The following is a 21839-nucleotide window of genomic DNA, read 5'->3' on the forward strand; positions in this document are numbered from 1 at the left end:
TGTTCCATTTCTTAAAGTGGCCAGTGATTTCTAGTCTATGTCTATAGGCAGCAGCCTCTAATGTGCTAGTGATGGCTGTTTAACAGTCTGATGGCCTTGAGATAGAAGCTGTTTTTCAGTCTCTCGGTCCCAGCTTTGATGCACCTGTACTGACCTCGCCTTCTGGACGATAGCGGGGTGAACAGGCAGTGGCTCGGGTGGTTGATGTCCTTGATGATCTTTCTGGCCTTCCTGTGACATCGGGTGGTGTAGGTGTCCTGGAGGGCGTGTAGTTTGCCCCCGGTAATGCGTTGTGCAGACCGCACCACCCTCTGGAGAGCCTTGCGGTTGCGGGCGGTGCAGTTGCCGTGCCAGGTGGTGATATAGCCCAACAGGATGCTCTCAATTGTGCATCTGTAAAAGTTTGTGAGGGTTTTAGGTGCCAAGCCAAATTTCTTTAGCCTCCTGATGTTGAAGAGGTTCTGTTGCGCCTTCTTCACCACACTGTCTGTGTGGGTGGTCCATTTCAGTTTGTCAGTGATGTGTACGCCAAGGAACTTGAAGCTTTCCACCTTCTCCACTGTGGTCCCGTCGATGTGGAAAGGGGGGTGCACCCTCTGCTGTTTCCTGAAGTCCACGATCATCTCCTTTGTTTTGTTGACGTTGAATGAGAGGTTATTTTCCTGGCACCACACTCCCAGAGTCCTCACCACCTCCCTGTAGGCTTTCTTGTCATTGTTGGTAATCAAGCCTACTACTGTTGTGTCGTCTGCAAACTTGATTATTGAGTTGGAGGCATGCATGGCCACGCAGTCATGGGTGAACAGGGAGTACAGGAGTCGGCTGAGCACGCACCCTTGTGGGGCCCCAGTGTTGAGGATCAGCGAAGGGGCGGCCCGTCAGGAAGTCCAGGACCAATTGCACAGGGCGGGGTTCAGACCCAGGGCCTCGAGCTTAATGATGAGCTTGGAGGGTACTATGGTGTTGAATGCTGAGCTATAGTCAATGAACAGTATTCTTACATAGGTATTCCTCTTGTCCAGATGGGATAGGGCAGTGTGCAGAGTGATGGCGATTGCATTGTCTGTGGATCTATTGGGGCGGTAAGCAAATTGAAGTGGGTCTCGGGTGGCAGGTAAGGTAGAGGTGATATGTTCCTTGACTAGTCTCTCAAAGCACTTCATGATGACAGAGGTGAGTGCTACGGGGCGATAGTCGTTTAGTTCAGTTACCTTTGCTTTCTTGGGTACAGGAACAATGGTGGCCATCTTGAAGCATGTGGGTACAGCAGACTGGGATAGGGAGAGATTGAATATGTCCGTAAACACACCAGCCAGCTGGTGTGCGAATGCTCTGAGGACGTGGCTAGGGATGCCATCTGGGCCGGCAGCCTTGCGAAGGTTAACACGTTTAAATGTTTTACTCACGTCGGCCACGGAGACGGAGAGCCCACAGTCCTTGGTAGCGGGCCGCGTCGGTGGCACTGTGTTATCCTCAAACCGGGCGAAGAAGGTGTTTAGCTTGTCCGGAAGCAAGACGTCGGTCTCAGCGACGTGGCTGGTTTTCCTTTTGTAGTCCGTGATTGTCTGTAGACCCTGCCACATACGTCTTGTGTCTGAGCCGTTGAATTGCGACTCCACTTTGTCTCTATACTGACGTTTTGCTTGTTTGATTGCCTTGCCGAGTGAATAACTACACTGTTTGTATTCTGCCATATTCCTAGTCACCTTGCCATGGTTAAATGCGGTTGTTCGCACTTTCAGTTTCGCGCAAATGCTGCCATCTATCCACGGTTTCTGGTTAGGGTAGGTTTTAATAGTCACAGTGGGTACGACATCTCCTATACACTTCCTGATATACTCTGTTACCGTATCGGTGTATTTGTCCAAATTATTTTTGCAAGCTACCTGGAACATATCCCAGTCCATGTGATCAAAACAATCCTGAAGCGTGGATTCCGATTGGTCAGACCAACATTGAATAGTCCTTAGCACAGATACTTCCTGTTTGAGTTTCTGCCTATAGGAAGGGAGGAGCAAAATGGAGTCATGGTCAGATTTGCCGAAAGGAGGGCGGGGGAGGGCCTTATAACCATCCCGGAAGTTTGAATAGCAATGGTCGAGGATTTTAGCAGCGCGGGTACTACAGTCGATATGTTGAAAGAACTTCAGCAGCCTAGTCCTCAAATTTGCTTTGTTAAAATCCCCTGCTACAATAAATGCATAAAGTGAAGTTCTTTGAGGGCCGTCGTTGTATCGGCTTGAGGGGGATATAAACGGCCGTGGCTATAACGGAGTAAGATTCCCTTGGGAGATAATACGGTCGGCATTTGATTGTGAGGTATTCTAGGGTGAACAAAAGGACTTGAGTTCCTGTATGTTACTACAATTACACCATGAGTTGTTAATCATGAAACACACACCTCCGCCCTTCTGCTTCCCGGAGAGATATTTATTCCTATCTGCGCGATGAACTGAGAATCCCTCTGGCTGGACCGATTCCGAGTATCCCGAGAGAGCCATGTTTCCGTGAAACAAAGTATGTTACAAGCCCTGATGTCTCTCTGGAAAGAAATCCTTGCCCTGAGCTCATCAACTTTGTTATCCAAAGACTGAACATTAGCGAGTAATATACTTGGAAGCGGTGGGTGGTGTGCGCGCCTCCTAAGTCGAACCAGCAGGCCAACTCGAGTGCCTCTCATCCGCCGGCGATGTTTTGGGTTGGCCTTTGGAATCAGTTCAATTGATCTGGGGAGAACGAACAAAGGATCTGCTTCGGGAAGTATTATTCCTGGTCGTAATGCTGGTAGTTCTGGTGAGTTACCGCCGCTCTGATATGCAATAGTTCTTCCCGGCTGAATGTAATGACACAAAATATTTCCTGAGCTAATAATATAAAAAATAAAAAAACAAAATACCGAAAAGTTTCCTAAGAGCTAGTCGCAAGGCTGCCATCTCAGTCGGCGCCAGGTCGCAATAGTGCTGTGTGTCAAGCAGCCGTGGATAAAGGAAAGACAAATGATTGCAACTGCCAAATGTGCCAAATTACACAGACTGAGTGGGGCACATCTATTCAGAGAGCCTATGGTGCATTCCTAACTTAAGACGGTCTTGAACTCCTAGAATTTAAGGAGACTGTCCCTGAGCCTCGACCAGGGATTGGTTCACGTTGCCACCCCCGGCAACAACCCCAGGGGACATACAGGACTGGGGGACACCAAGAGGTACGATGTCCTGCAGATGTGTCCCTCTTGGCAAAATGGGATGTGGGGGGGGGTGGGGTTACTGAGATATGTCCTCTGTCAGGGACACAGCTGATCCCGGGCTCCTTTGAAAACACATATGGTAGAAGCCTGCGTGAAATCAACATTTGCAACCCGGGACGGCGCAAGCAAGTCCGGACAAAGCCGGGCGAGGGGGCTCGACGAGGCCCTGTCTTATCTCGTGTTTCCACCACACGCTTTGAACTGTGCGCCAGAAGTCCAGAGGGCAGCGACGGACTGGTGCGCTATCAAAGATGCTGTTGATGGGCTGGATGGGTGATGGTATCACAATAGGCCCAATGTGCTCCTCTAGGACCCCCTCCACCGCCTCTCACCGCCCTCCCCGGGAAACTTTGCCTTCTTTTCGGCCCTTGCAGACTACCCTTGTGACTTTCACAACTGTCATGCTGTGCTCTGTGGCCATTCATTAATTCTTAAGATACGTAGTGGGTGCTTTTTTGCAAGCATGTGATGGCCAGGCTATACACACTAGTGAATTATTCCTGTGCCTCTGGTGTTAATGGGGTGTGTTACTTGTCATAATGTAATTTCACGGGGAGTTACGGCACTGCAAAGGCAATGATATGGATCTTTAGCAAGGCAGGTGTACGAGGCACCTAGTCTTGAATGGATTTGATATCATCTGGAGAAGAGTATTTTTAAGTATGTTTCAACAATGCTGATATAATACCTGAGTAATGGAAGAGGATGAATCAAAGCCAATCTGATGAGAACTTCTATTCATTAAACTCTCCATTTAGAAAAGCCATGATCAATTTCATGGTGCACAGTTGATGCTGTATAATATGGATTAATATACTTGGCAGTATTAATGTGGATAATTCCAAAGACTCGTGACTCTTAAAAACTCCCTGGGTCTATGTGGGAATCCAAATGCATTCTCCCCAGTTAAAAATGGTGGATTCGTCTTCAATTTTTCTGGGTTGGTGCTTTTTATGGTGACACAGTGTGATAGTCATTGCCCTAGAACCTTCCATTGCGCTCATAATATCTCCCTTTCACTCCCTTTCATAAAATATGTCAGCTGTGAGGATGGCGGAAGTTTAGTCAAAGACAGTTGGCGATCACCTCCAGGGGCACAGAGAGGAGAGAGGGAGGAGATGAGAGAGGGAGAGACGTTAGCAGAATGCCTCATGGCTCGTAGCCCCCTGGTCCGCTCAGTAACACCTCTCCCGCAGCCAGCAGGATGAATAACTGGAGCTACTACTCCCACTCCTCCCTCGGGAGAAACCTGGCCTGCGTCCATCCTCACACACACACCCGCTCACACACATTCAAATTGATATCCACACACACATTTGTTTGCACACACACGGGCATAAGGATACACTCCCACCGGGGCACACATACATCGGCACACACACAAATACACACACACACACACACAGGCATCAGGAAATCACTTCTCTTTGTCTCCCACTGTCATGGCTACTGAATGTAAGCTACAAGACAACATGGTGTAGCAACGAAGACCTGGACAACCACAGAGCTCCTCCTGACCTGAGGGCTCCTTCCTTCCTTCCTACCTCACAGACCTCAGAGTCAGATGGAGAGAGAGGGAAGAGGCACGAAAGTGAAAGAGAGTAACAACTCTCGGACGCATGGACAACAGTATCTCCCTCAAGGAGGCCGCCGTCTCCCACCATGGTGGAAACCAGCACTAAACTCCTGTCAGTTCCCATCTCACGACCCCCCCCCTTCCCCCGTCTCTCTTGGGCAGGACGCGCCTCTCCGAAGGGGGTCACATCACACACAGGGACGGCAGTCACTTGTCCCCTCTCTGAGGGGGTCTACTGTACGAACATGTCACCCTGTCCAAAGACGACCCGCTGCGGCCAATAGGGTGGCAATGTGGCTGTTTTTGGTAGAGACATTTTGCTGGCTAATGTGTACTGTATTTTTTTACATTTCTGTTATTCTAATCTTTTTTTCTCCTACAGTTGAGATCTTAGAAAATACAAATGAAATGTTTCCAAAAAATATTCTGTACTTTCTGTAACATCTAACACTAACATCTCACGTCTATTTTCCCCCATTCAAATGCTCCTAATGTGTATAGCACAAGCAAATGGATCGAATTAATCTATTTCGACTCATTTCAAGACCTACATTTGATTAAAATAAAATGTCACATTATCAATCCTTTGTCTCATATTGTTTCTAAACAATAAAAACTATCTGTTTTAGATGTAAAATAAAATAATGTTTAACAATAAAATAATGTTTAACATTTTTAGAAGATCTTTTAACATTTTCTGCCTGTCTCTTAGAATGAGGACAAGGGGAAAGGCTTGTTGGAAATGAATTTTTCCACAAACACAGTGCATCTCTCCTAGGAGACTGCTTAACACTGGCAGTAATTGTAAACTTGCCCCTGGCACTGTGTGTGTTTGTGTGTGTGTGTGTGCATGAATTGGGATACTCTCCTCCACAGGTCCACACAGAAGGAGGCCTGACTTCTGTTGTTCCCTACCTACTTCTGTTGTTTCCTACATACTTCTGTTGTTCCCTACATACTTCTGTTGTTCCCTACATACTTCTGTTGTTTCCTACCTACTTCTGTTGTTTCCTACATACTTATGTTGTTCCCTACCTACTTCTGTTGTTCCCTACCTACTTCTGTTGTTCCCTACCTACTTCTGTTCCCTACATACTTCTGTTGTTCCCTACCTACTTCTGTTGTTCCCTACCTACTTCTGTTGTTTCCTACATACTTCTGTTGTTCCCTACATACTTCTGTTGTTCCCTACATACTTACAGTGGGGAAAAAAAGTATTTAGTCAGCCACCAATTGTGCAAGTTCTCCCACTTAAAAAGATGAGAGAGGCCTGTAATTTTCATCATAGGTACACGTCAACTATGACAGACAAAATGAGAAAAAAAAATCCTGAAAATCACATTGTAGGATTTTTTATGAATTTATTTGCAAATTATGGTGGAAAATAAGTATTTGGTCAATAACAAAAGTTTCTCAATACTTTGTTATATACCCTTTGTTGGCAATGACACAGGTCAAATGTTTTCTGTAAGACTTCACAAGGTTTTCACACACTGTTGCTGGTATTTTGGCCCATTCCTCCATGCAGATCTCCTCTAGAGCAGTGATGTTTTGGGGCTGTCGCTGGGCAACACAGACTTTCAACTCCCTCCAAAGATTTTCTATGGGGTTGAGATCTGGAGACTGGCTAGGCCACTCCAGGACCTTGAAATGCTTCTTACGAAGCCACTCCTTCGTTGCCCGGGCGGTGTGTTTGGGATCATTGTCATGCTGAAAGACCCAGCCACGTTTCATCTTCAATGCCCTTGCTGATGGAAGGAGGTTTTCACTCAAAATCTCACGATACATGGCCCCATTCATTATTTCCTTTACATGGATCAGTCGTCCTGGTCCCTTTGCAGAAAAACAGCCCCAAAGCATGATGTTTCCACCCCCATGCTTCACAGTAGGTATGGTGTTCTTTGGATGCAACTCAGCATTCTTTGTCCTCCAAACACGATGAGTTGAGTTTTTACCAAAAAGTTCTATTTTGGTTTCATCTGACCATATGACATTCTCCCAATCCTCTTCTGGATCATCCAAATGCACTCTAGCAAACTTCAGACGGGCCTGGACATGTACTGGCTTAAGCAGGGGGACACGTCTGGCACTGCAGGATTTGAGTCCCTGGCGGCGTAGTGTGTTACTGATGGTAGGCTTTGTTACTTTGGTCCCAGCTCTCTGCAGGTCATTCACTACGTCCCCCGTGTGGTTCTGGGATTTTTGCTCACCGTTTTTGTGATCATTTTGACCCCACGGGGTGAGATCTTGCGTGGAGCCACAGATCGAGGGAGATTATCAGTGGTCTTGTATGTCTTCCATTTCCTAATAATTGCTCCCACAGTTGATTTCTTCAAACCAAGCTGCTTACCTATTGCAGATTCAGTCTTCCCAGCCTGGTGCTGGTCTACAATTTTGTTTCTGGTGTCCTTTGACAGCTCTTTGGTCTTGGCCGTAGTGGAGTTTGGAGTGTGACTGTTTGAGGTTGTGGACAGGTGTCTTTTATACTGATAACAAGTTCAAACAGGTGCCATTAATACAGGTAACGAGTGGAGGACAGAGGAGCCTCTTAAAGAAGAAGTTACAGGTCTGTGAGAGCCAGAAATCTTGCTTGTTTGTAGGTGACCAAATACTTATTTTCCACTATAATTTACAAATACATTCATTAAAAATCCTACAATGTGATTTTCTGGATATTTTTTTCTCAATTTGTCTGTCATAGTTGACGTGTACCTATGATGAAAATTACAGGCCTCTCTCATCTTTTTAAGTGGGAGAACTTGCACAATTGGTGGCTGACTAAATACTTTTTTTCCCCACTGTATGTTGTTCCCTACCTACTTCTGTTGTTCCCTACATACTTCTGTTGTTCCCTACATACTTCTGTTGTTCCCTACCTACTTATGTTGTTCCCTACCTACTTCTGTTGTTTCCTACATACTTCTGTTGTTCCCTACATACTTCTGTTGTTCCCTACATACTTATGTTGTTCCCTACCTACTTCTGTTGTTCCCTACATACTTCTGTTGTTCCCTACCTACTTCTGTTGTTCCCTACATACTTCTGTTGTTCCCTACATACTTCTGTTCCCTACATACTTCTGTTGTTCCCTACCTACTTATGTTGTTCCCTACCTACTTCTGTTGTTTCCTACATACTTCTGTTGTTCCCTACCTACTTCTGTTGTTCCCTACCTACTTCTGTTGTTCCCTACCTACTTCTGTTGTTCCCTACATACTTCTGTTGTTCCCTACATACTACTTCTTGTTGTTCCCTACATACTTCTGTTTTTGTTTTGTGTATTTATTTATTTATTCTCAGGACAGGAAGCAAAGATGAATTAATAACATTTTATAATAACCCCTCCTCACTACGAGGGCCAAATCTTTTCAGCATTTCCAGTCCTGTGAGCTAATTTGACAGCTCATGGGATGATGCAGATTCCACTTCAGAGAGACAGGTACCCTAGGGCTAGCCAGCTGGATTGTGGATGCTTACAGATTTGTCTCTCCCTTCCTGCTGGGTGTCATCTGTCTCCTTGGTCTCGCGGTGATTTTTTTTTTTGTCCTCCTGACATCATGTGCCTGAGCAGTCTGTGCCTGGCAGGGCTTGTCTGTCCAGGTTGGCCATCAAACCCAGCCAGTGTGCATCTAATCTGACGAGGCACCACTCCAAATACAGCCGCCCCGGGCGCCCCCTCTGTCCAACGTCGAAAATCACGGCCCCACAAAAAACGTCCCAACCTTCAAGACCGCGCGCGGCCCCAATGGTAAAGGGGGAGAAGAGGGGGTGGGGGGTTTCAGAGGGAAGTGGGGGGATTTATTTCGCACACACAAAGAAAATGTCCCCACTTTCTCTCCCGTGGCTGTCACTTTGATTGCCATCGTGGTGCGGGAGGGTCTGCCTCAACAGGTTTGGGCCTCTCTCTGCCTGTTGCCGGCAGTTGACTTGGACACCGTGCCATTCGGATGAGGCAGTCCTTTGGTTGGATTATCGTTGCAGCGGATGTCCCTGTGGAAGAAGTGACAGCGCAGCGGCCCGCTAATCCCGGGGACAGCCCCAAACCAGGGCCCGCTGAGAACGCTAATCGTAAACGACACAATCGTTCCACTCCAAGAAGAGGCAGTTTACATATCGCAAGATGCGGCTGACAAGGTTGCTTGGCGGAGAAAAAAAAAATGTCTCCCAAAAAGCACATGACGACTGCATATGTTGATTTTCAGGCTGAGCTACTTGTCTGCCGCTGCTTCTTGCTGCTTCCTTCTGCCGCTCGGCCCTGGAAGGAGGTGACAGCAGGGCAGCGTCATGCTCCACCATGCCTCCTGAGGTGCCACTATTAACGGGGCTCCAGTTATTTCCTGGGGCCTCTTTCTCTCTCTCTCTCTCTCTGGCACAGTGGTGGTGGGCAGCTCAGGAGCAGCCTCCAGGATGCAGCGGGGATAGGGTGGCACCAGGACGACTGACCTGTTCAGTGCCCAGGGAGCTGTAGAGCAAAGTGAGCTGGCTGAGCGAGAGAGGGGAAGAGGGGGGGGGGGGCAGGTGGGTGTACGGCAGGAGGGGCCCCCGCCTAGGGGCCCAGGCAGTGAGTAATCCTCCCCATCCACCCCCTCCACCCCCCACCTGTTCAGAGCCACAGTCAGTGGCGCTCAGCATGCTGTGAACGCCAAGCACCATGGTCCCTCTGGCCTTCTCCAAGGGCCCAGAGATCATGACCAGAGCCAGAGAGAGAGAGGAGGAGTGAGAGAGAGGGGGGGGGGGAGAGAGCGAGAGCAATGTAATGCAACATAATTAAACCCATTGGGTAATGTGAGCAGCACCGTCGTTAGGGGGAGAAAAAAAGAGCTGTGTTTTCTAAGCCATCACCACGCTAACAGGCCCGATGGGTATGTTTTGTAAACCACTCGTACAGACCTCCCACAGAACACTCACCGTTTGTCTAAGGACTCAATGCTCCAGGACCTCAGCCAAGTTACTGCAGTCTGAGCAAGCGAAGAGCAAGGCTGTGGTTTCACATACTGTGTGTGGAGGTCTATGAGAACAAAGCTATATGCTATGGAGGGAAATACTTAAGCAATAATGCACGAGGGGGTGTGGTATATGGCCAATATACCATGGCTAAGGGCTGTTCTTAGGCACGGCGCAAAGTGGTGTGCCTGGATACAGCCCTTAGCCGTGTTATATTGGCCATATACCACAAACCCCCGAGGTACCTTATTGCTATTATAAACTTGTTACCAACGTAATTAGAGCAGTAAAAATACAGTGGCTTGCGAAAGTATTCACCCCCCTTGGCATTTTTCCTATTTTGTTGCCTTACAACCTGGAATTTAAACGGATTTGGGGGGGGGGGGTTGTATCATTTGATTTACACAACATGCCTACCACTTTGAATATGCCATTTTTTTTATTGTGAAACAAACAAGAAATAAGACCAAAAAAAACAGAAAACTTGACCGTGCATAACAATTCTGACCAGTTTCCCAGTCCCTGCCAATGAAAAACATACCCACAGCATGATGCTGCAACCACCATGCTTCACTGTGGGGATGGTGTTCTCGGGGTGATGAGGTGTTGGGTTTGTGCCAGACATAGCGTTTTCCTTGATGGCCAAAAAGCTCAATTTTAGTCTAATCTGACCAGAGTACCTTCTTCCATATGTTTGGGGAGTCTCCCACATGCCTTTGGCGAACACCAAACGTGTTTGCTTATTTCTTTCTTTAAGCAATGGCTTTTTTCTGGCCACTCTTCCGTAAAGCCCAGCTCTGTGGAGTGTACGGCTTAAAGTGGTCCTATGGACAGATACTCCAATCTCTGCTGTGGAGCTTTGCAGCTCCTTCAGGGTTATCTTTGGTCTCTTTGTTGCCTCTCTGATTAACTCCCTCCTTGCCTGGTCCGTGGGTTTTGGTGGGTGGCCCTCTCTTGGCAGGTTTGTTGTGGTGCCATATTCTTTCAATTTTTTAATAATGGTGCTCCGTGGGATGTTCAAAGTTTTGGATATTTATTTGTAACCCAACCCTGATATGTACTTCTCCACAACTTTGTCCCTGACCTGTTTGGAGAGCTCCTTGGTCTTCATGGTGCCGCTTGCTTGGTGGTGCCCCTTGCTTAGTGGTGTTGCAGACTCTGGGGCCTTTCAGAACAGGTGTACATATACTGAGATCATGTGACACTTAGATTGCACACAGGTGGACTTTATTTAACTAATCATGTGACTTCTGAAGGTAATTGGTTGCACCAGATCTTATTAAGGGGCTTCATAGCAAAGGGGGTGAATACATATGCACGCACCACTTTTCCGCTATTTATTTTTTAGAAATTTTTTAAACAAGTTATTTCATTCATTTCACTTCACCACTATTTTGTGTATGTCCATTACATGAAATCCAAATAAAAATCCATTTAAATTACAGGTTGTAATGCAACAAAATTTGAAAAATGCCAAGGGGGATGAATACTTTTGCAAGGCACTGTACATGTTTTGTCATACACGTGGTATACGGTCTGATATACCACGGCTGTCAGCCAATCAGCATTCAGGGCTCGAACCACCTAGTTTATAAAGATAAATAATTTACATGTACATCTAACTGTAACCTGTAGCCTGTAACCTGTAGCTAATTTAATTAATTATCTAAATATAAATCCACATTTTAAATTGTATAGGAATGTCTTATAAAACATTTAATTTTTAGCACATTGTTAAAGTATTGAACATTTTTCACACCTTATTCAGAAATATTGTAAATTTTATTTATTCTGGAAATATTTCGGCCAACTTTCTTTAAAAAAACTATTTTGAATACACTCCACTGTGTTATTTGCCCTTGAAATGCCATGCTATTTCAGAACGGGTGTGCAATGAAGAGATCACCACTGTCGCGGTATTCACTTAATAGACCTGTGAGACAGAAGAGTCTATACACAAGGGACAATCGCATGCGAACCTAACTGGAACCTGGAACACAACCCTGGCAGATAATAATGGACTAATACAGTGCCATCGTCGTCATGGCGATGTTGGCTTCGTTCTCTAACTACTTTAACGTCTACTTCTGTGCTGCAGTGTATATACAGTAGAATCGTGCAATGAGGTGCATTCAGTTTCACAATCGTGCAGTTATTTTGTGGCTTTAGTTCAGTTTGCGGTCCACACTCCCAATATGTAGGCCATATAGTCACACATTTCTTTAGGTGTAATTAAAGTGTGTTCATTCACTCTCAACTACAAGAAGAAGAAAAAATACATATTCATACTTTTACATAAAGTCAATGAAAATAGAATGTACACTACTTGAAAAATCTATTTAATTACAACTGTACTTGTGGACCTGTGAAAATCGATTTGGAATTAAAAAGACAGTATATATAATTCAACAACTGTAAATTATGTGATGTTGGTCTATGCTTTATTGAGCAAATTGGCATTGGCCATTTTCTTTATATATTTCATGGCTGTTGATGTGTAATTACATTTTTACCATCACTATAATAATGTTATACTCTTAAATTCTCAAATTCTGCTAGTGTACTACAATATATCTACATTTACATTTTACATTACATTGCAGCCTATTAGGCACAAGTATTTTTAGTCTTTAACAAAATATTTGATCCATCATTTGTGAAATGCTGTGCAGTCAATCTAAATATGATTTGCATGCACAACAAGGGAATATAGGTTATGTAATTGTCATACTGTGTACGTGTTGTTTTGTCATTATTTCATGTTCATCTGACCTTGTTTGTAGGCAATCAATTTAAAAGCACATCTACTTATTTTCACAAACGTCAAAGTTTACTAATGCATTCTTTTTCAATGGGCCCTGGAGCGCTCTGCGGTGGCAGTTGATCAATTGCCACAAGAACTGCAATATCTAATAGACTCAGATCAAACTCAATTATGCAGAAAACTAACAACTATTTAGCTAGGACGAGAATTAGCGCATGTCTGAATACTTTATTTTATGTGGAAGTGACAGTTCTGAGTAAATGCGGGCACTTCTTTTAGAGCAAATGTTTGATGTCTTTTTTTATTTTTCCTTTATTTAACTAGGCAAGTCAGTTAAGAACACATTCTTATTTACAATGACGGCCTACACCGGCCAAACCCGGACGACGCTGGGCCAATTGTGCGCTGCCCTATGGGACTCCCAATCACGGCCGGTTGTGCCTGGAATCGAACCAGGGGGTCTGTAGTGACGCCTCAATGCGATGCAGTGCCTTAGACCACTGCGCCAATCGGTCTAAGGACCCCCGTTCTTAATGTGGTCTTGCCAGGAGTTCTTGTCTCTGAATAGGCCTACACTGAGAGGATGTGATATATTACAAATTAATTTACTAAGCAGTGTCTCATTAACCAGATTGGTAATTATAAAACTGGACCTTGTTTCCACCTAGTGGCAAATTATGTGAACACACTTTTTCTTCAGTAAAAATAAGTATTCCTCTCCTCACCAGAATTAGCATAACATGAAGTGATACTCTCAAACTTCTTCTCTGTATATTATATCTGCATGACTTTTGTACATCTGTACATGTACTGTCCTCTGTACTCATCTTTGGTCAGTCTTGGTAGGATACAGTGGCCCATAATATTATAGTACTTAATTTACTGATTGAATGGATGATGCACAAAACCAAGGAGATGGGACGTGTAGTGATAATCTCACTTTTAAAGTCCACAACTCATATTCAGATTTCTACTATTTCCTGATATGGCCGACATTGTACACACAGCATAATGTTTCAATTCTAAATCCATGACAGATACATACAATAAGGTATTACTTGATGAAATCCCACAAAATGATGGCCAATCCTTATAATTACGACTGTCGTCAGCCTAAATGGGGTGGGTGAATTGTATAGATGTAAATGGTTCATCACTGTTACGAGACACTTCAATTCATTGTATTATAGGCTATGCAGAGGTGACTCATCAGCCTCATCCTCAGTGTTAGACTTTATGTGGCTGTGGGGAACTCACTGATAAAGCCACACCATAGAGCAAGGCTGACATCTGCAGTCCTAACTCATGCAAGACCTCCTGTCCTCCATCATTGAGATTTACATCCTGAAATAAATTGCATTTCATCAATAACACTACAGATGTTTAAATGCCTTATCACACACACACACACATAGAGAGATATTTGCACATCATAACACATAGCCATAATATTACATTTGAAATGTCTCTATTCCTTAGAAACTTTTGTGAGTGTAATGTTTACTGTTCATTTTTTGTTTATTTCACATTTGTTTATTATCTATTTCACTTCCTTTGGCAATGTAAACATATGTTTCCCATGCCAATAAAGCCCATTGGATTGAACAGAGCGAGAGAGATATGAAATACTAAACCATTGAAGACGGAAATGTGCTGATAAATGCGTAGGCTACATCCATAGTATACATTCACAAAAGTGATTATTGATGCTACGGAACTGTACATACTGTTGCCTTTGAATTTGCATTGGTAGGCCTCTAAGTATGCCACCCGTTTTGGGAGGTTTGGTTTGATCCAAGACTTCGTACCCGGAAGTAGTGTGAATATTTACTTCAAATCAACTGACTACAATTACAGTTTAGGTTTGTTAGAATTACTAAAAATTATATGCAAACGTACATAAGATAACTTGCATGTAAATAGCTAGTAAGCGTTTAGCTCTTCTGTAACTAGGCTATAGCGAAAAGAGGTTGAAAGAAGTTGCTAAAGCCAGCTAGTTAGCTAGCTAGCAAGCTTACTCAAACCTAAACAAAGTTTTTCACGTGTTGTCGGGGTTGTAAACTATTAGATGTGTGTGTTTTAACGCGTGGATATGGACAAGATAGCCAAAGGTGAGTTCATTATCATGTTGCAGTTACCATAAATTGCAGATAGCTAGCAAATCTGCACAACTCGAGAGAGTCATGCGTTGCAGAATTTACGCATACAACTGCCATCCTCTTTAGCCTGGGTGCCAGTCTGTTTAGCTAGCAAGGAGTGGAATGATAGGTAAACGGACTGGTACCCAGACTAGCAGCCTCTAACCTGGTCCCAGATATGTTAGGCATCATCTAACCTGGTCCCAGATATGTTAGGTAGACTCTAGCCTGGTCCCAGATCTGTTAAGTAGACTCTAGCCTGGTCCCAGATCTGTTAGGCAGTCTCTAACCTGGTCCCAGATCTGTTAGGCATCATCTAACTAGGTCCCAGATCTGTTATGCAGCCTTTAACCTGGCCCCAGATCTGTTAGTCAAACTCTAACCTGATCCCAGATCGGTTAGGCAGCCTCTAACCTGAACCCAGATCTGTTAGGCAGTCTCTAACCAGGTCCCAGATCTGTTAGGCAGTCTCTAACCAGGTCCCAGATCTGTTAGGCAGCCTCTAACCTGGACCCAGATCTGGTAGGCAGTCTCTAACCAGGTCCCAGATCTGTTAGGCAGCCTCTAACCTGGCCCCAGATCTGTTAGTCAGACTCTAACCTGGCCCCAGATCTGTTAGTCAAACTCTAACCTGATCCCATATCTGTTAGGCAGCCTCTAACCTGGCCCCAGTTCTGTTAGGCAGCCTCTAACCTGGCCCCAGATCTGTTAGTCAGACTCTAACCTGGCCCCAGATCTGTTAGTCAAACTCTAACCTGATCCCAGATCTGTTAGGCAGTCTCTAACCTGGCCCCAGATCTGTTAGTCAGACTCTAACCTGATCCCAGATCTGTTAGTCAGCCTCTAAATGGTCCAAGATCTGTTAGTCAGACTCTAACCTGATCCCAGATCTGTTAGGCAGACTCACTGTGTCCTTGTGTGTTTTCTTTTTTCTGAATTCAGGAGCTAAATTGAAATGTAATTCTTGAATTCAGACTATTTTACTGTCAATAATTCATATGTGGAACATTTTTTATTATTTCCTCTAAGATGGGGACACAATTCCTTGAGTTGAAATGTAATTGACCCCAGTGTTGACTGCTAGCCTTAGTCCTCCTACAATAGAAAATAAAGTTGTTACTTTTCAATATATCTGACAGAGAGGAGGCTGGTTGGAGGAGCTAAAGGAGTATGGGCTCATTGTAATGGCTGGAATGGAATTAATGGAACGGAGTCAAACATGTGGTGTCCATATGTTTGATACCGTTCCATTAATTCCATACCAGCCATTACAATGAGCCCATACTCCTATAGCTCCTCTCACCAGCCTCCACTGATTTGACATGATCAATTACTCAACATGACATGTTGATGGTTTGTGTCTCCCATTAGATGTTGGGGATATTCAGTCCAGGCTAATAGACCATAGACCTGTCGTACAAGGGGAGATCTGCTATTTTGTGAGAGAATTTGACGTAAGTATTCAGCTTGCACCATTAATATGTGATTTGACCAATTTATTAATTGTCATTTGATCATTGTTAACATACAAGTTTTTGTGATTTTGAAGGAAAAACGTGGATTCAGAGAGAGCCGTTTGCTGGACAACCTGAACAAAATGGTGGTGGAGACCAACGAGCAGTCGTTGCCCAAATGTTCAGAGCACATGCATAAGCACCTCTGTGAGGCCCTCACACGATGTAAGCCCCTTCCTGACCTAGCCAGGGTATTTTTCAATTGCTAACCATTGCAGTTGTTATATGGAGTGATTGAATGCTATCGTAGTGTTCTCCAAATTACATTACTGCATTGTATTATTTCAATGTGCCTTACTGATAAGGCTGGAAAGTACTTGAATGTAACATTGTTCATTGTGTTTTCTACAGTGGAGGCTGCGAATCACATGTCACAGAGTATCCAGCAGAGGGAGCTAGAGGCAGAGCAAGTAAAGACACAGGCTCTCATCAAAGCCCATGAATTACAAATAGTGATTTAACCATTCACAGGCGTGGATTGTGACAACAGACCAAGGCCCGGTTTCCCGATAGCGATGGAATTTAGGCTTACGAGTGTATTAACAATGCATCGTACAACGACCGAAGAACTCACATGCGTTTTCCCAAACCACTAAAGTAGGGAGGACTTTCACTAAGTGCGTCGTTGGAGCAGGTGTCGTCGATACTGATAGGATCAAAAGAAAGGCTGCACTGCTCTCAGATCAGCTTTTACCATTCAAATCTTACCTTAACATTATAAGTATTCCACAACACTGACGACAGATCAGCTGGTGCTCCTAGAGAGATATTATCACCTATAGGCTATGGATGCAAATATTAAGGCGGCTTATCCTAATGCTTAAGCCCGGCCTACCCAATGATAATGCACAAAATCACATTTTGCTCACATGTTACACATCATGAAATATATTTAGGCAAACAAACAAACAGTAGCCTACAAACAAACAGTAGCCTACAATTAGCCAAATAGAACTCAATTGATTGAACAAGAAATAGATGTCAATATGATTGAAATGTGTAGGCTTATGTAGTCTATACTGTATTTACCTTTTAATACAGTCATCTGGGTTCTCATTTGAAGCATCTTTTACCTTTAAATACAGTCTTTTTATCCTTCGCTTGTCTGTAACATACAAAGACATTGGTAACTTTGTAGTCAACTTCGTTCTGAAGTTATAGGCGTTCACAGAGAGACAGATAAACATCTTGAGTCAATGTTTAGCGGAGATCTTCTGTGTATAAATTCATGAGGAAGGGCAAAAAAGCACATAACAATGCACTTAGCTGTTCTAAGAGTGGTCTGAGGCAGTCGGTAAATACATTTACGTCATTTAGCAGACGCTCTTATCCAGAGCGACTTACAGTTAGTGAGTGCATACATTATTATTTTTTTTTTTTAAATCATACTGCCCACCCTATGGGAATCGAACCCACAACCCTGGCGTTGCAAACGCCATGCTCTACCAACTGAGCTACATCCCTGCCGGCCATTCCCTCCCCTACCCTGGGCCAATTGTGCACCGCCCCATGAGTCTCCCGGTCACGGCCGGCTACGACAGAGCCTGGATTCGAACTCGGGAGTCTAAAGAGCGTTTTCAAGTGCAACTTTAGTAATGATGGTTTTGGGAAACAACTCTGGGATTTAACGATGCTCCTACAAAGGTTCTAACGATGAACTTGGTTTTAAGATGCTTTTGGGAAACCGGGCCCAGGGGTGGATCAGTTGGCACTAAACAGGAGATAGCTTTTTGAAACAGAGTACCGGTACCACCCAAATCTCCCCAACAGGAGTGTTTTCATTTCCCATTTCATTTTTGTCTAGTTCGGAAATGTTCTGTCTTCGAGCCTGACCCAGATCCTTGTGTGTTGTGCACCTTAGAGCACCCAGTTGCAGGTGACCATAGACAGACGGAAGGAGGACTGGGACAAGTTTCTGAAGGAGCAGCAGCGGCTGGAGGAGGAGGTGGACAAGGAACATGCCAAGGCCGTCGGACGCCTCAGCATCATGTACAGCAACATGAAGAAGGACCTGGCCAAATTCTCCCACTTTTGATCCTCGGTGTGTGTGTGTGTGTGTCTGTCTGTCTGCTTGAAATTAAGTTGTAGCCTTTGATTGATGCAGTACTTAGTTGTTGGCACTAACAGAGGACTTCTGAGCGCATAAGTCAACATTTTCCAGATCACAAATAAGAAAGTGTGATTAACAACTTGGCATTTTCACAGCCCATCAACATCATCATTTTCTGTCCTAAGCACATGAAATATGTATGTCAAGTTCTGGAAAATCTCATTTTTAAAACATAAATTACATGTTTGTTCCTTGGCTGCGAAGCTTTTAACATTTTGCGATTTTTAATGGAATTTTCTAGGAGGTGTTGATAGATGTGTGTTTGCTATAGTTGGGCAGTATCCAGATTTTCATACCGTCATACCATCAAACAATTCTGGCAACAGGGATCTTGATCCAGGAGGGGATTGAATGTCTCTGCTTGATCTTGACATCTAGCCACTTAGTTAGCAAACCAAATGCATAGCTGGAGCCCTGAGCTGAATATCATTTTTGACACATCTTCGATTTCTTAGAGTTCTACTTAACTTCTAGATATAAACAGTGGCGTAGCACGGCAAGGCTATCGCCCAAACCTAGTGTTTGCCTCCAGCTGAATAAGAAAATAAACTGGAATTTGGCACAGATTAGATATTTTAAGCTACATGCGAGTGAAAATGTTTAACGTCAGAAGTGCTATTCAAAGCTGGTTTGTCAGAAGTGCTATTCAAAGCTGGCTTGTCAACGGCACAGGTCAACATCTCAAACTTTACTCACTGAGCAGTTTTCCCAACTAGGCATGGCTCACCAACTCTTCAGATTAGGGTACATTCAACCTCTGACATCAAGTACAACTAGCAACCTCTCAAAATAAGGAAATCAGAAATGGTTTTACTGAAACAAGCTCAAACAGTCAGAAGTGGACATTATTTAGTGGTGTTTTCCCAGGCCTCTTATGTACCTTGTTAAATGGAGAGGTACACTTGTAGCGCTTTATGAAGTGTTTTGTTTAAAGACAGTATATGCACTGGACAATGGCATGCTGTTTAGACTGAAGGGTGGATGGACTCCCTGACACATTCCTGACCTGCTGGGAACAGGATTCATCTCAGTAGAAAGTGACAGAACAAATATTTAAAATGGCTCTCATGAACACAATGTGTGCACGGACCCCTTACATAAGACTTCTTTGTTGCGTTGGGGACGCAGATCTCATCAATCAGTATAAGTAAAATAAAGCGTTGCTAAACTCTGCATGGCTCAAGTGTGGTTTCTTTCTCTCGACTCAAATGTATACAACGTAGTTCAGCAATGCCAACGTCTGACAGCTGGGCTCGAACCGAGGCGCAGTATCCAATTTCAGTGGAGGTTGAAGCGCAGTCTTTTCCATTTGGCTCGCGGTGACCCCTTCCGTTCTGCCCGCGATGGTGGCCGCTGTCCGGTAACCCTGGGTCACCCTCTGTGAGTGACTGGCATCAGGGCAGGGCCGGGTTTGTTATCGTCAGAGATCTGAGAGGGCATGGCAGTGTTGTGGAGGTATAGTAGTGTAGCCAGGGGAGCCCTGACGGCCCAGCCAGCAAGAGCCAGACAGTCCATCACTATTTAACGAGGAGTGACAGTCCGGAAACCACCGCCAGTCTTTCATCTGGCCCTGTTTATTTTGTCGGTTTAGTGAGAGAACGAGAGAGAAAAACCTGCCCGGGTTCCAAAACGTCAACAATAAAGTCAGTGCTATTCATGAGAAAGTGCTCTAAGCCCTTCGCCCCTATTAAGTCCTCTGGTGTGGTGAGAATCTGGTGCACCCCTAATGTAAGTCTGGAGGATATCACACTGTACTGTACATAGCAGATGTCAAAGGTCAACGACCTTTGAGACAGTGATTGAGGTGATGGCATATATTGAACTCAGAGGGAAGCCTCCTGGCTTGCGGCGGTTTGTACTGGAAGTGCCTCTGGAGCGTGCCCTTCCCATCTCTGCTTTCCCAGATATACTCACTGTTCCGGGAAGATGAGCGTGGAGCAGGTCGGGTACTGACTGACCCCGGCGTTCTCGTCCCTCCGGCCCACCGCCACGTGCCTCAGGAACCAGGGCTTGTTTTTCATCTCCTCTGTCTATCGGAGTCATTGTGTTCTTCCTGTTATGGAAAGAGCGCGGCGATACCAGTCGAGGAGTTGGCTGCCAACATAAATCGTCAAGTAAAAAGCACCCGGAGCTCGGGGTTGGGGGGATGGGGGGGGTGGGGGAAACTATGGAAACACAGATTAGAAAATGTCTGATCACAGCCTGCCTCGATTTCTCCGAAACAAAAGAGGGGCCACATCCATTGGAATGGCATTGATGGTGTGTGTTTCAGGATGGGTTTGGGGGTTGCACTAGAGTGGAGTGGAATGAGATTCCCTAACCTCTGAAATCACAGTCTGTGCTTTCTTACTGAATATACCTAATATAACCCATGTGTATTGGGATAGTCTCTGCTCCGTCTGCAGTGGAGAACAGACAGTGGAGTGCTGTAGCCGTTCCAGTCTGCAGCCCGCTCTACTTGTCCTGACTCCCAGCGTTCTCACACATTTCAGGACCAATAAACCCTCACTGGACTGCTGCTTCTGAAAGCCTGACAGGGGCCCTTGGCCTAATGCACTCTTCAACTTAGTCAATGAGAGTTCACTCTTCTTTCAGCGAGGGTGCTGAAAATAAAACTATTTTAAAAGTCAGCGATGGAACAATGTGAGGTGGAGGGCATTCATTACAACAACTGCTGACATGTAGCTTCTGTATGTGGAGGGCATTCATTACAACAGCTGCTGAGATGTAGCTTCTGTATGTGGAGGGCATTCATTACGACAGCTGCTGAGATGTAGCTTCTGTATGTGGAGGGCATTCATTACGACAGCTGCTGAGATGTAGCTTCTGTATGTGGAGGGCATTCATTACGACAGCTGCTGAGATGTAGCTTCTGTATGTGGAGGGCATTCATTACGACAGCTGCTGAGATGTAGCTTCTGTATGTGGAGGGCATTCATTACGACAGCTGCTGAGATGTAGCTTCTGTACATCCTCTCCCCTCCATTGTATCACATATTAGGCCTCTCACCCAATTACTGTAGGGTCCAAATGAAAACGGCAATGAACAATTGGGTATACGTCCGAGTTAATAACCTAGTATTACAACACCACAGGGAGCCGGTGAATGGGTCCTGTGGGGATGCTGATGCAGGTGGTAATATGAATTCTTTGGCAGTGGCAAACGTTCACGCTGAGAATTGCTAAGTGGGGAGAATAAGCTCTCAGGGCTGTAGTATAATTTTACTTTTACATTTTGGTCATTTAGCAGACACTCTTATCCAGTGTGACTTATAGTTAGTGCATTCATCTTAAGATATGTGGTTGTCCCACCTAGATATCACAGTCATAGTAAGTACATTTTTCCTCAAAAAAGTAGTTATCAGCAAAGTCAGAGCTAGTTAGGTGAAGAAAAGTCAAGTGTTAGTTCACAAAAGGCTTTTTTAATTTTTGGGGTGCTGTGGGATTATTGATGATACTCTTTGAAGAGGTTTCAGATGTTTTCGGAAGATGGGCCGGGACTCGGGGGAAGCTGGTTCCACCATTGAGGTGCTAGGACAGAGAAGAGCT

At 44.7% G+C, this 21839-nt stretch overlaps 1 protein-coding gene across 1 annotated transcript; it reads left to right on the plus strand.

Moving 5' to 3' along the window:
• Positions 1-14317: 14317 nt before the first annotated feature.
• LOC121549681 (biogenesis of lysosome-related organelles complex 1 subunit 5) lies at positions 14318-19463 on the plus strand. Its single transcript, XM_041861514.2, has 5 exons — positions 14318-14639; positions 16038-16120; positions 16216-16345; positions 16532-16590; positions 18042-19463. Exons 1-5 carry the CDS (start codon positions 14621-14623, stop codon positions 18213-18215), a joined length of 465 nt encoding a protein of 154 aa, XP_041717448.1. The 5' UTR covers positions 14318-14620; the 3' UTR covers positions 18216-19463.
• Positions 19464-21839: the final 2376 nt, after the last annotated feature.

This window comes from Coregonus clupeaformis, unplaced genomic scaffold (genome assembly GCF_020615455.1).
Source record: "Coregonus clupeaformis isolate EN_2021a unplaced genomic scaffold, ASM2061545v1 scaf0140, whole genome shotgun sequence".
Taxonomy (NCBI): domain Eukaryota; kingdom Metazoa; phylum Chordata; class Actinopteri; order Salmoniformes; family Salmonidae; genus Coregonus; species Coregonus clupeaformis.